Raw genomic sequence first — 13,122 nt, 5'->3', positions numbered from 1 at the left:
GGAGGCCCCGCCCCTTTCCGGCCCTGTCTGTCACGGAGGAGGGAGTTAAAGAGCAGCTGGAGCCGTCGGAGGCCGCTTTTTCCCAGGGAAGGAACTGAGCCTGCGCAACGCTGATCCCTTTAAGGCTCGGCATTTAAAGACGAAGTTCTGTCGTCGGCCGACGTTGGCTCGGCGACGGAGAGCGGCGGCTGGGCCTGCCCCTTTAAGAGGAAGGAGTTAAGGGGCTCCACACTCCGGGCTGGGCCGTGTTAAAGGGGAGGGCAGGCTGTCGGCGGACAGTGCCCCCGTGGCAGCCTGAGGGCGACAGCGCCTGCCCCTTTAAACCAGGCAGGGGCGGGGCCGGGGACTGGGGGGAGGAGGGTGAGTAACAAGATGGTGGCGGCGGCCTGAGAGCCCCGGAGCGCGAGCGGGCGGGTCAGCGGGGGAGGGGCCCAAGGGGGCTGGGGGCAGAGGGGCGGGGGGGGGAGCTGGGGGGGTGACATGAGGGGGGAGGGGCCCGAGGAGTCTGTGGGCTGAGGAGCGGGGGGGAGCTGGGGGGTGACATGAGGGGCCCGAGGGGTCTGTGGGCAGAGGGGCGGGGAGGGGCTGAAGGGTGACATGAGGGGGGAGGGGCCCGAGGGGTCTGTGGGCTGAGGAGCAGGGGGAGCTGGGGGGCGACATGAGGGGCCCGAGGGGTCTGTGGGCAGAGGGGCGGGGAGGGGCTGAAGGGTGACATGAGGGGGGAGGGGCCCGAGGGGTCTGTGGGCCGAGGGGCAGGGGAGGAGCTGGGGGGTGACATGGGGGGAGGGGCCCAAGGGGTCTGTGGGCTGAGGAGCTGGGGGGCGACATGAGGGGCCCGAGGAGTCTGTGGGCTGAGGAGCTGGGGGGTGACATGGGGGGGCCCGAGGGGTCTGTGGGCAGAGGGGCGGGGAGGGGCCCGAGGGGTCTGTGGGCCGAGGGGCAGGGGAGGAGCTGGGGGGTGACATGGGGGGAGGGGCCCAAGGGGTCTGTGGGTAGAGGGGCGGCGAGGAGCTGGGGGGAGGGGCAGAGGGTCTGGGGGGTGACATGAGGGGGGAGGTGCCCGAGTGATCTGTGGGCAGAGCGGCGGGGGGGGGGGAAGCTGGGGGTGACATGGGGGGGGCCCGAGAGGTCTGTGGGCAGAGGAGTGGGGGAAGCTGGGGGGGTGACATGAGGGGGGAAGGTCTAAGGAATCTGTGGGCAGAGGGGTGGGGAGGAGATGAGGGGGTGACATGAGGTGGGAGGGGCCCAAGGGGTCTAGGGGCGGGGGGGAGCTGGTGGGTGACATGAGGAGAGAGGGGTCTGTGTGCAGAGGGGCTGGGGATTGGAGCACTGTGGGGGAGGCCAGTTGGCTTTGAGGTTGAAGGGGGCTAGGGGCAGGGTAGGAGCTGAAAGGAGGGTTGGGGGGTGACATGGCATGGGGCGGCTGGGAAGCAAGCTGGGGGGTATAAGGTGGGGGGCTGTTGGGGAGGGGGAGGAGGAGGCTCTGTGCGGGTTGAGATGGGCTAGGGGAGGTTTGCAGGAGAGAAGTATAAGGTCGGAGGGTCAGGGGTTGTGATCGGGTGGTGCCTGAGAGTTGGGGGCTGAAGTGGGGGGTTGGGGGAGGTTATGACCGGAGGGGTGGGGACTGTTAAGGACAGTTATGCGTGGAGGGCAGGGAGCCAGGCAGGGGCTCAGGAGTTACTTTATGATAAGGACATAAGAGGGACCAGACCGGGTCCGACCAATTGTCCATCTAGCCCAGTGGCCGATGCCAGATGCTTCAGAGGAAATGAATAGAAAGGGGCAGTTATTGAGTGATCTCCCCTGTAGCCCACTCCCAGCTTCTGGCAGACACTCCCTTATTCACTTTCTCCACCCCATTCACGATATGGTCGACCTCTGTCGTACCCCCTCAGTTATCTCTTTTCCGAGCTGAACGGTGCCAGTCGTTTTACTCTCTCTCCGTGTACAGAAGCTGTTCCATCCCCCTGATCATTTTTGTAGCCCTTCTTTGTACTTTTTTGCAATTCCAATATATCTTTTGTGAGATGGCGCGACCAGATCTGCTGCAGTATTCAAGGTGTGGGCATCCCATGGAGGCAGTACTATAGACGGGCAGTATGACCTTTTCTGTCTGATTATCTGTCCCTTTCCTGACGGTTCCCAACATTCTTTAGTTTTTTTGACGGCCGCTGCACATTGAGTGGATGTTTTCAGAGAACTATCCACGACTCCAAGATCTCTTTCTTGAGGGGTAACAGCTAATTTAGACCCCACCATTTTATATGTATAGCTGCGATGATGTTTTCCAATGTGCATTACTTTGCATTTATCAACACTGAATTTCATCTGCCATTTTGGTGCCCAGTCACCCAGTTTTGTGAGACCCCTTGGTAGCTTTGGACTTAACTATCCTGAGTAATTTTATATCATCTGCAAATTTGCCCTCTCACTGTTCACCCTTTTTCCCGAGGTTTGGGGATGTATGGGGGTTGGGGCAGGGGCTGGTAGGGTTAGGCCGGGGGCGGGGGATATGCGGAGGTATGGGTGGGAAGGGGAGCTGGGCATGGGTTGATTATATAGTAGAAGCAGGAATGGGTGTTGGTGGGGTGGGAGGGTTATAATGGGGGCTAAGGGGAGGGTGTGGAGGAGAAGCTGCGGTTTGGCAATAATGCAGGCAGGGAGAGTGCAGAGGGAAGGGAGGTGGATTGTGATGGGGAAGAGGGGGGCTGGAGGGGGCTCAGTGTGTGTGATGGGTGCCCCACACACCCCAGTCTCTCTGAGTGCCCTGGTTCTGCTCCCACAACCCGGAAACTATGTCTCTTTGCCTGGGGCTCCTCCTCCCCCACATTCCCAGACACACTTGTATTTCACTGTTCTTTTCAAACATGCTATGGACAGCCCAGACAGACCTCGGCCAAGTGCTGCAGGGCTGCGGGTGGTGGTGCTGTGGAGGAGTTAGGAGTTGGAGAAGGTCTTGTCCGAGGGGTGGACCCCAATAGGGGTCGGTAAGGATTTTCATGAGTTGGTTGGTCCCAGAGGGAGAGTTCATGGTGGTTTTTTGGGAATTGCTCTAACCTGGGGGATTGGCACTGGGACATAATTGTCGCCTATGGTTCATTCCACAAAGGGTTAAATGTCTCAGTGACTCTCCTCAGATCCAGGGCCTGCCCTGCTCCCTGTGCTGGGGGGGGGTCTGAGTCACAGGATCTGTGGGGGTGCCCAACCGACAGAAGGCCCCCTCCCTGCCCTGGGGATCTTTGGAACGCAGCATCTGAGGAAGGAGGAGGGGTCTCCTTAGCACCCCATAGAGAGGGTCTCTGGGACACCAGATTGTTGGGGGTGTCTCCCAGCACCCCACAGCTCTAATCCTCTGTCTCTTGCAGGCAGTCCATCCCTGGCACCATGGACCCGGCATGCGGTGCCATCGTGCATGTGGACTTCCCTGAGATCACCAGCGCCCTGCTGGAGAACCTGAACCAGCAGCGGGTGGAGGGCAAGCTGTGCGACATCTCCATCCACGTGCAGGGCCGGGTGTTCCGGGCCCACCGGGCCGTGCTCGCCGCCTCCTCGCCCTACTTCCACGACCAGGTGCTGCTGAAGAACATGACGTCCATTGTGCTGCCCAACGTCATGGACCCGGGCGCCTTTGAGACAGTGCTGGGCTCCGCGTACACCGGCAAGCTGAGCATGGCCTCGGATGAGATTGTCAACTTCCTCACCGTGGGCAGCGTGCTGCAGATGTGGCACATCGTGGACAAGTGCACGGAGCTGCTCAAGGAGGGGCGGGGCACGACTGGCCCCTCGCCTTCCTCCTCCTTCCGTGCCCACTCCAGCCGCACCAGCGAGAACCAGTCCCCCAGCAGCAGTAACTACTTCAGCCCCCGGGAGACGGGCGAGGGGCCGGAGCATGGGCCTGCCAAGTACGCGCTGCGAGGGGTGGCTGGCGGCATAGAGCGGGATGGGTCGGAGGGGCCGGACGAGGAGGTGATCTTCCAGGCCGAGAAGGGTCCCACCCGCTGCCCCGAGCCCTTCTCCGGCGGCAGCAAGTTCATCCTGGAGACAGACGATGACGTGAGTGACAGCGGCGGGGATGGGGGGGGCGGGGGGCGGCGCCCAGCCTACGTGCAGCCCAGCATCATGCCCCAGAAGCAATGGGTGTACATCAAGAAGGAGCGGTCCCAGGAGGACTTGGTGCTGACGTGCGAGGAGGACGAGGACCCGGTTGAGGTGGGGCCGGCCCCTGGTGAGCCCCCCCTCAGCATCAGTGACGTGCGTACGCTGACCGAGCCCTCCGGGGCCAAGCTGGAGGAGCAGGTCAACTTCTGCGAGTCCTCGGAGGACTTCCCCTCGCCCTACGAGGGGCTGGAGGAGGGGCCGGGTAGTGGCGGCAGCTTTGCCCAGCGTTCCCTCATGCCCATGGACATGCAGGGCAACCAGATCCTGGTCTTCCCCCCCCAGACCCCTGTGGAGCACGGGGCCGTGCAGCTGGCGGCCGGCTCGGGCGATGGCAACAAGATCTTCATGTGCCACTGCGGCAAGGCCTTCTCCCACAAGAGCATGCGCGACCGGCACGTCAACATGCACCTCAACCTGCGGCCCTTCGACTGCCCCGTCTGCAACAAGAAGTTCAAGATGAAGCACCACCTGACGGAGCACATGAAGACGCACACCGGCCTCAAGCCCTACGAGTGCGACGTCTGTGCCAAGAAGTTCATGTGGCGAGACAGCTTCATGCGCCACAAGGGGCACTGCGAGCGGCGCCACCGCCTCTCCGGGGCGGGTGGGGGACTCAAGAAGGAGCCTGTAGCCGCAGGCGCGGGAGGGGAGGGCGACTGGGCAGTGCTGCGGGAGCCCCAGGCTGCCGGGAGGTCTCCACGCAGCGAACTGGGCTTCGGCGGGGGGAGCGGGGCGAAGATGTGACGTGGCGGACGGCCTCCCCCGCCCTGCACATGGACTCCCCCTCCTCCCCGACAGACCCTGGGGCACAGACATGACATGCCCCCCCACCCCCATCCGAGATGCACAGACTCGCCAGTGACTGGATCCCCACCTGAAGCAGCCAGCTCTTCCCAGGATGCTGTGGGGCGGGGGGGGGGGCGAGGAGTCAGGATGCCCTCTGGGGGTGGGGTGAGACAGGAAGCAGTGATGATTGTAGAGACTGAAGTCTCTGTCGGGGTCCTGGGTAGTGAATTCCATGCCCGCACTCCAGTGCCAGGAGGGAGCTGGATTCCTGGGATGTGGCTTTGTGGGTCCATAGCTGTGTACCCTGGGGGGACCTGGACTCCTGGGTCCCTGAGGAACTCTTAACACTAACCCCCCGGTCCTTGCTGGGTGGGGGGCACCTCCCTCGCCCATGATGGGCTAAGGAGACTGGGGGGAGGGTGTGTTTGTGGGGTGTGGCCCCTCTGTGGTGTGTGTAGCAGGCCGACCTGTGGGTCGGTGAGTCTGTCCTGTCCCTGTCTGTCTGGCCGTCTGTGATTCACTTTGGTTTTCTCATATGTGTAATGACTGATGCTGAACCTGCAGCCCACCCCCTCTATCCCTTCTGGAGGATGGGGTAACCCCAAATCTCCCCTTAGACTACCCTCACCCCTCCTCCCTGGGCCAGTCCCCCTGGACCCCAATTTATGGCCAAAGGGCTAGTGTGATCCTTGGAGGTACAAACAGGGCAGTCATGGGCAGGTTTGATTTTACCTTGTACCTGGCCCTGGGGCAGCCGCCGCTGGGCTCCTGAGTCCAGGTCTGGGGCCCGTGCTCCCAGACGGATGGGGATATGTTGGAGAGGGGCTGGAGGAGAGCTCAGAAAAAGCTGAAAGGTACAAGGTACAGGCCTTGCAGCGATAGACTCAAGCTGCTCACGTGGAGATGGCAAAGGAGTGACTGGATCCCTGCCTTGGAACAGAGCTGTGATGCAAGGGCTCTTTGGCCCAGCAGCCAGAGAGCCAGAGTCTGGAGACCAGGGGCAGGTTTTGACCAGGGAGGGGCATGGGAACAGCTGCCCAAGGGGGCCACGTTCTGACCAGGATGGGGCGGCTGAGAGAGCTGCTCCAGGCCTAACAGGGTTAGTGCCAGGCAGGTTGCTGGGCTGTGTTCTGCTGGGGGCAGATGAGATCGGGCCTTGGGATCTATTAATATCCCCTCCCGGGGGCAGGGCCAGTGTCCCCTTCACCCTATAGTGGGGTGGGGTCCCCTGCCCCTCTGTGCTTCACCCCCCACCCGTCCCTCTCTGGGACAGCACCCCCCTTCCATCCCGACTGCCCTCAGGACAGCATCCTCTGTGCCCTTTTCTCCATCTCTCCCCTCCCTGGACAACGCCCCTCCAGGGATGACTCCCCCAGTTTGGTGCTTCCCCTTCCTCCCTGGTACAACACCCTCCCCCCACTCCCTAAGCACAGAGCTAACCTGAATGTAGGTACGATGCCCCCTTCCCTGCCAAGGGCTGGGGATGAATGCCCCCCGGTTCCATTGGGGGGCATTCCAGTGAGAAGGGCAGGCCCCATGGTAGGAGCACCTGGTGTTTGTTGTGTGATGTAGTAATCCACCCATTACAAACTGAACAGGGGCTCTGTCTCTAACCCCTCCTCCCCAGAGAAAAAAAAATGGGGTGGGCGGAGGGATAGCTCAGTGGTTTGAGCATTGGCCTGCTAAACCCAGGGTTGTGAGTTCAATCCTCGAGGGGGCCATTTAGGGATCTGGGGCAAAAATTGGGGCTTGGTCCTGCTTTGAGCAGGGGGTTGGACTAGATGACCTCCTGAGGTCCCTTCCAACCCTGATATTCTATGAGGATCCCTCCAATGCTGGGCTAGTGGGGAAGTCACTGGATTGGGCCTTAGGACTCCTGGGTTCTGTCTCCAGCTCTGGGAGGGGACTGGGGGCTAGTGGGTTAGAGCAGGGGGGAGGGTCTGGGAGCCAGGACTCCTGGGTCCTGTCCCTGGCTCTGGGAAGGGGGTGGGGTCTAATGGGTTAGAGCAGGGGGGAGGGTCTGGGAGCCAGGACTCCTGGGTTCTCTCCTGTTGTTGTTTTGGGAGTAAGTCCTTCCCCCATTCCACCTGTGTGCCTCTTTTCCGCAGTGGGGGGTGGGGAGAATCACCTGGCTCAGTGAGGAGCTGGGTGTGGCACTTCTGCCTCTGCTAGAGTGGGGCTCCCCACTCCCTCCTCCCCCTCAGTTCCCGTCTGGTTCAATTCTTTTGTAACTTGATTCTTTGTTGGTTTTTTAATGTCTATAAATATTTATTGGTCTGTTTGATGCCCGGCTCCTGCTTCTCATTGTGTGCCAGTGCCACTCCAGGAAAGCACCCCCCAAAATGGCATGAGGAACCCCAGCACCAGGCTTGTGAGATGGGGCACAACCAGGATCCCTCACAGCACACATCCCTCTGGTGCCGGCTGGGGAGACCGCATATTCAGGACCCACGGCACGGTCCCCCTCCCTGTCCCGCGCCCCCTCACAGTACAGCGGCCCCTAGCACCAGGCTGGATTTTGAGGTTCCACTCTGTTCCGGTTGCTGGTTATATCACACACACGCCGCCCTGTTACACAACCCCAACTGCATGCCTGATTCATGGGCCAGAAAGGGCTGGGCATGGGGTTATGTAACCTTCCATGGGCAGGGGGATAAAAGCAGCCCCATATCTGCCTGGTGCCCAAATGCATGGGAAGAGCTGAGTCACACCCCAAACTCTCCACCCAAGTGAGTCTGCAGGGTGATGGAGCAGCTGGGGGCAGAGAAGGGATGGGGAGAGGGAGTGATGGGGGGGGTTCAGAGTCTGGGAGTGTTTTGGGATTTGGGGTGCACCTGAGAGCTGATCCTGCTGGGCTGGGGGTTGCTGGGGGGACTGATGGGTATGGGGACCTACAGGCTGGGCAGGTTGTGCCCCAGGTTCTCTGGCCTTGGCAGTGTGGGGCAGGGGTGTCTGGGGGGTGGCTTTTTCATCACCAGCCTGAGTCTCTCCCTGCAGCTTCTGCCACGACACCCCTTGCGATGCTACTGCGAATCACCCCACTCCTGCTCCTGGCCCTGGGGCTCTGGGGAGAGAGGTGAGTGGGGGGCTCTCCCCACACTGCAGAGGGTGGTGGAGGGAACGTCCCCAAACCCTTCCCCCAGTGCCTCAGGGGATGGAGATTGATCCCTGCACAAACCCCCTGGGGCAACAGATCCAATTCAGGGAAAGGGGGGCAACAGCACCCCCAGGGTGATGGGGCCAATCCCGGGGGGCTGTACGCCCTAACTATCCCCATCTGGTTCTGCAGGGAGAAGCCTAAATTCTGCGGGGAAGTCACCGAATGTTTCACTTTTGACCTCATCTGCAACAGCTCTGACTATGAGGTGAGGGTCAGTTGTGGGGGAGGGAAAACCTGCTAAAATACCCCCTCCCGAGATGGCCAGTTCCCCCCACCCTGGGGCTGGATTGGAGTCTGTGCCCCCTAGCGGGGAAAGGACCCCCATCTCATTCCCCACCCTCTGGAGCCAGCCAGTCCCCCTGAAGTTGGGAGGGAGGGGGGTGGAGGGATGGGTCAGGAAGCATGGGAAGAAATTGACCCCACTCCCGTGCTCCTGTCTGTCCTCCCCCCTGCCCCCAGGCTCGGCTTTACCCCCCCTCGGCCTGGGTCAGCACCCGTGTGAACAACACGTACACAGCCGCCAAGACCATCGGCTTCTGGCACCTCTTCCGCTACATCCAGGGCCGGAACCAGCTGGGTAAGGTGACCCCCACAGCCCCTCTTCCCCCAGCCTCGGACTCCACCCCCACAGCTCCCCAACCCCCACACATAACCCCTCTCCTAGAGCCCCTAGAAGACCCACAGCCCTGCTCCACCCATATGCCCCTCTGCGTCCCCAACCATACCCCCCCTCTCCCTCCCAGGTCCCCCAAACCCCACAGCCTTCTCCCATGGGGTCCCTACAGGCCCCCAAAACTCCATTGCTCCAGATAGCCCATAATCCATCCCTCAGAGACCCTGTAACAACCTGAGAAACTCCTTCCAAGGTCCCCAGGGGCTAACGGGAGGGACATAGGGGGTTGACCCCTGCTCTCTGGGGCTGCTTCACGTTTAATGAGCCTCGGTAGAACAGGGACAGAAGAAAAGGGGGTCTCTACCCTCCCCAAGGAGCTGGCTGCAGTTGAGGGGGGCTGGGGATTGGGGGTGGTTCTGGGGAGGGGAGGACTTCTGGATTCTGAGCAAACATGACACACACCCGGCAGGTGTGAAGATCCCAATGACCGCACCGGTTCTGACCCGGGTGGACCAGGCTGCTGGAGAGACGCAGGAGTACACCATCTCCTTCCTGCTGCCGGCAGCGCGGCAGGGCGACCCCCCGCAGCCCACCGAGCCTGCTGTGAGTGACTCCCCCCACCGAACCCACTGAGTGACCCCCAGCCCCCACATGGCTCCCCACTGAGCCTGCTGTGACCCCCCCACTGAACCCACTGAGTGACCCCCACCCCTACATGGCTCCCCACCGAGCCCGCTGTGAGTGACTCCCCCCACTGAGTGACCCCCAGCCCCCACATGGCTCCCCACTGAGCCTGCTGTGACCCCCCCACTGAACCCACTGAGTGACCCCTACCCTCACATGGCTCCCCACTGAGCCTGCTGTGAGTGACTCCCCCCACTGAGTGACCCCCAGCCCCCACATGGCTCCCCACTGAGCCTGCTGTGACCCCCCCACTGAACCCACTGAGTGACCCCCACCCCCACATGGCTCCCCACTGAGCCTGCTGTGAGTGACTCCCCCCACTGAGTGACCCCCAGCCCCCACATGGCTCCCCACTGGGCCTGCTGTGAGTAACACCCCCCACCAAACCCACTGAGTGACCCCCCCACTGCCTCCAATTCTCCCACCCAGCCCACTGTGAGTGACCCCCATCCCCACAACTGCTCCCTACCAAACTTGCTATAAGTGATCCCCACTGTCCCAACTACCCACTGAACCTGCTGTGAGTGACCCCCAACCCAGCCTGGCCGGGGACTGCCCGTCAAACCCCAGTCTGGCTGGGGCTGTCGCACCTCCCCCCCGCACACACCCCAGTCTGGCTGGGGCTGACACCCGCTCTCTGTGTCTGGCCCAGGTTTTCATCGAGCGGTTCCCTGCTCTGCCCACCTACGTTCGCTCCTTCGGAGGGTGGCTCACGGACGCCAATCGAGGGACCCACATCCGGGCCCTTGACGCCTCCCTGGGGAGGGACGCCCGGCACTTCAACCGCTCCTGGCACTACTCGGCTGGCTACAACAGGTGGGGGGAGACCCGTCTGCTGCCCCCCAGGGTGCTGGGGCGGAGCAGGGACCAGCATTCCCCAGGGCGCAGCAGCAAGGCCAACCGCAGGGGAGCAACCCCCTGAGTCAGGCACCAAACCGCCAGGCGCTTGGCCCCAAACCCGAGGCCTTTGTGAAGGGGTGGGAAGTTGGTGGGGTGACCAGATGTCCCGATTTTATAGGGACAGTCCCGATATTTGGGGCTTTGGCTTATATACGCTCCTTCCCCCCGAATCCTGATTTTTCACACTTGCTGTCTGGTCACCCTAGATGTTGGGGGGCTGCCCTGAGCTCCCCCCGCCATCCTGCTGGGACAGTATCATCCATGCCTCTAGATGTAGTGGGGGAGTGGATTCTGCCCCCCCATCTGCCTGTCCTCCCCCACCACGCAGCCCCTCTCTGCTCCTCCTCAGGCTCTTCACCCCCTCTCCCAGACCTGGGGGTGGGGGCTGCAGCAGGCCCCCCTCTCCCCTTCCAGGCTGGGGACAGGCAGCTCCAGGGGCTCTTTAACTCCCCCGCCACCCCACAGAGCAGCTGCTGCAGGGAGGGGGCAGCGGACCGACCCATTGCTCACAGGAGACGGAGAGAAAAGAGCAGACTGACCCATAGAATGACCCACTGCTCACAGTAGTGGGGGGGGTGGCATTCCCCTGACCTGCTGCAGGTCTTTATCTCCCTCCTCCCCCTCCCATCCTATGAGTGAGGCTGGGGGTTGCAGAGAGGAGGGGGAAAGGGAAATCTGTCTGCAGTAGCTATGGTTGGTTGCTCTGCCCCCCAAGGTGGGCAAGTGGGGCAGGCAGCCAATCAGAGGGCTAAACACTCACTAGTGGGACACGTTTAAGGATTGCACCAAGAGCTGAGATGGGGGGGTTCCCTGTTGCACCAGAAGCTGGGTCGGTGGGTGGGGTCCCTAGGGAGCAGGTTTACAGGGTACAAGGTGCAGCTGGGAGGAGTGTCCATGTGGGGCCCAGTTTACCTGTTGTATCACAGGGTCAGGTTTAAGGGTTACACTGGGAGCTGGGGGGTGCTAGGGGGCTGTCTGTTACCCCAGGAGCTGGGAGTGGTGTCACTGGGGGCAACAAGTTGACCTGTTATGGCAGGAGCTGGGGGAAAAGGGGTCCTGGGGGGTGGGGGTAGGTTACTAGACGTGTGGGGGGCACTAGGAGACAGGTTTATCTTTCACACCAGACTAGGTGGGTGGGATGGTTTCTGTGGGGAGGGGACAGGTTTACCTGTCCAGGCAGCAGCTGGGGGAAAGGGGTGACTAGGGGACAGGTATCTCTGTTTCACTGGGAGCTGGGGGACAGTGAATGCTCATTGCGGGGCAAGTGTATCTGTTACCTCAGGATTTGGAGGAAAGGGGGCAGTGGGGGAAACATGTTTATCTTCTACACCAGTAGCTTGGGGAAGCAGTGACTGGGGACCACTTTACCTATGGGGGGGGTGTTGCTGGGGGACACATTGACTTGTCACACCAGCAGCTGGGAGGGGGCAGGGTCCCTAAGCAGGGGGAGCAACAAATTTACCTGTTACGGGGGGGGGGGGGGTACATTTACCTGTCACAGCAGCAGCTGGCCAGGGGGAGAGGGGGGAAGGAGTTAGTTGGGGGCCGAGTTTGCCTGTTACATTAGGAGTTGTGGGGAGGGTAGGAGGGCAGATTTCCCTGTTACACTGGGATCTGGGGGGAAGGGAATTGGGGGGGGAGGACAAGTTCTCAGGGGATGTTATTAGAGAGGGCGCAGGTTTCCCTGTTACCCCAGGAACCGGGGGGGGGATTAGTGGGGGGCAGGTTTCCTTGTTACCTCAGGAGCTGGGGGGATTAATGGGGGGTCAGTTAGTGGGGGGTTCTGGGATAGGTTAGTGGGGGGCAGGTTTTCCTGTTACCCCAGAAGCTGGGTGGGGGAATAGGGGGGCAGGTTTCCTCATTACAGCAGGTTCTTGTGGGAGGATTGGGGGGCAGGTTTTCCTGTTACCCCCAGAGCCAGGGGAATTAATGGGGGCCTGGTTTCCCAATTACAGCAGGTTCTGGGGTGTGTTAGTGGTGGGCCAGGTTTTCCTGTTACCCCAGAAGCTGGGTAGTGGGGATTGAAAGGGCAGGTTTCCGCCTTGCAGCTGGTTCTGGGAGGGATTCGGGGGCAGATTTCCCTTTACAGCATGTTCTGGGAGTCCCCCAAGCCCTGACCCGCTCTATTGTTCCCGTCTCTCTGCAGCCCCATGAAGCTGTTCGACCGCCACAACGAGGTCTGGCGCCTGGCATGGGGCGGCCTGGGCTGTGCCCCAGAGTGAGCCCCCCAAATGTCACCCACTGGCATCGCAGCCCCCCCAGGAGTGAGAAACCCAGCTCTCGATTCCGCCCCCCACGAGTGAGCTCCCAGTGAGGAGCCCCCCTCCTCCCCACCCCCACCCCCTTAATAAAGCCAAGTGACCAAGGCTGCCCTGTGTATGAGGCATGAATTCTGGTTGCTGCCCTAAAGCTGGACAGGCCAGGGGGGTCCCCTGGCAGCTGCCCTAGTGGGTCACCAGAAGGGGGTGCATGCTAGGGTCTGTGGTAGCCCCGAACCCCAAAGAATTTGACCTGGGGAAGCAGAGAACAGGATCTGGACTGGGAGGAGGGAAGAAATGGGCATGGGGGGGGGGAGGGGCAGGGGGCATACCTAGGGGCTGGCCAGGGAGAGCGGTGGGGGGAGGCTCTGGTTGAGGTGGCAGATGTGGGGGGAAAGGAGGACCTGGGGGAGATCAGGATGGGGTGGGACTGCAGGGGAGGAGCGGGCCAGAGGGAGATGGAGGGGATCTGCGGGTCATAGGGGGCAGAGGGAGATGGGGGGCAGTGGCTGGACAGGGCAGAAGGAGGGGAGCCTGGCGGCGGGGCGGAGGGAGATGGAGAG

At 61.8% G+C, this 13,122-nt stretch overlaps 2 protein-coding genes across 5 annotated transcripts; both read left to right on the top strand.

Annotated features, from left to right (window-relative positions):
* Positions 1-20: 20 nt before the first annotated feature.
* On the top strand, positions 21-7,228 carry ZBTB22 (zinc finger and BTB domain containing 22). 3 transcript variants are annotated; one of them, XM_043527654.1, is made up of 2 exons: positions 21-360; positions 3,366-7,228. In XM_043527654.1, exon 2 carries the CDS (start codon positions 3,385-3,387, stop codon positions 4,900-4,902), a length of 1,518 nt encoding a protein of 505 aa, XP_043383589.1. In that variant the 5' UTR covers positions 21-360; positions 3,366-3,384; the 3' UTR covers positions 4,903-7,228. The 3 variants fall into 3 exon arrangements, with proteins under 3 accessions (XP_043383589.1, XP_037770185.1, XP_037770186.1); XM_037914257.2 differs by having other exon boundaries at positions 348-414; XM_037914258.2 differs by lacking the exon at positions 21-360 and adding an exon at positions 2,629-2,987.
* A 133-nt stretch (positions 7,229-7,361) lies between these two features.
* LOC102947182 (heme-binding protein 2) lies at positions 7,362-12,667 on the top strand. Of its 2 annotated transcripts, XM_037914260.2 has the most exons (7): positions 7,362-7,673; positions 7,942-8,020; positions 8,234-8,309; positions 8,564-8,681; positions 9,187-9,320; positions 10,054-10,217; positions 12,448-12,667. In XM_037914260.2, the coding sequence occupies exons 2-7, from the start codon at positions 7,965-7,967 to the stop codon at positions 12,521-12,523; spliced, it is 624 nt and encodes a 207-aa protein (XP_037770188.1). In that variant the 5' UTR covers positions 7,362-7,673; positions 7,942-7,964; the 3' UTR covers positions 12,524-12,667. The 2 variants fall into 2 exon arrangements, with proteins under 2 accessions (XP_037770188.1, XP_043383592.1); XM_043527657.1 differs by having other exon boundaries at positions 7,362-8,020.
* The last annotated feature ends 455 nt before the right edge of the window (positions 12,668-13,122 follow it).

This window comes from Chelonia mydas, chromosome 14, assembly GCF_015237465.2.
Source record: "Chelonia mydas isolate rCheMyd1 chromosome 14, rCheMyd1.pri.v2, whole genome shotgun sequence".
NCBI classification, from domain to species: Eukaryota; Metazoa; Chordata; order Testudines; family Cheloniidae; genus Chelonia; species Chelonia mydas.
The sequence above is the reverse complement of the archived record's forward strand: the minus strand, read 5'-3'. Positions and strand labels throughout refer to the sequence as shown.

Bases quoted from the DNA above. Each gene is read 5' to 3' on its own strand.
- ZBTB22 (XM_043527654.1), top strand. From the start codon at position 3,385: ATGGACCCGGCATGCGGTGCCATCGTGCATGTGGACTTCCCTGAGATC.
- LOC102947182 (XM_043527657.1), top strand. From the start codon at position 7,635: ATGGGAAGAGCTGAGTCACACCCCAAACTCTCCACCCAAGTGAGTCTG. The intron at 8,310-8,563 runs GTGAGGGTCAGT...CCCTGCCCCCAG, and splicing joins GCAACAGCTCTGACTATGAG to GCTCGGCTTTACCCCCCCTC. The intron at 10,218-12,447 runs GTGGGGGGAGAC...GTCTCTCTGCAG, and splicing joins TACTCGGCTGGCTACAACAG to CCCCATGAAGCTGTTCGACC.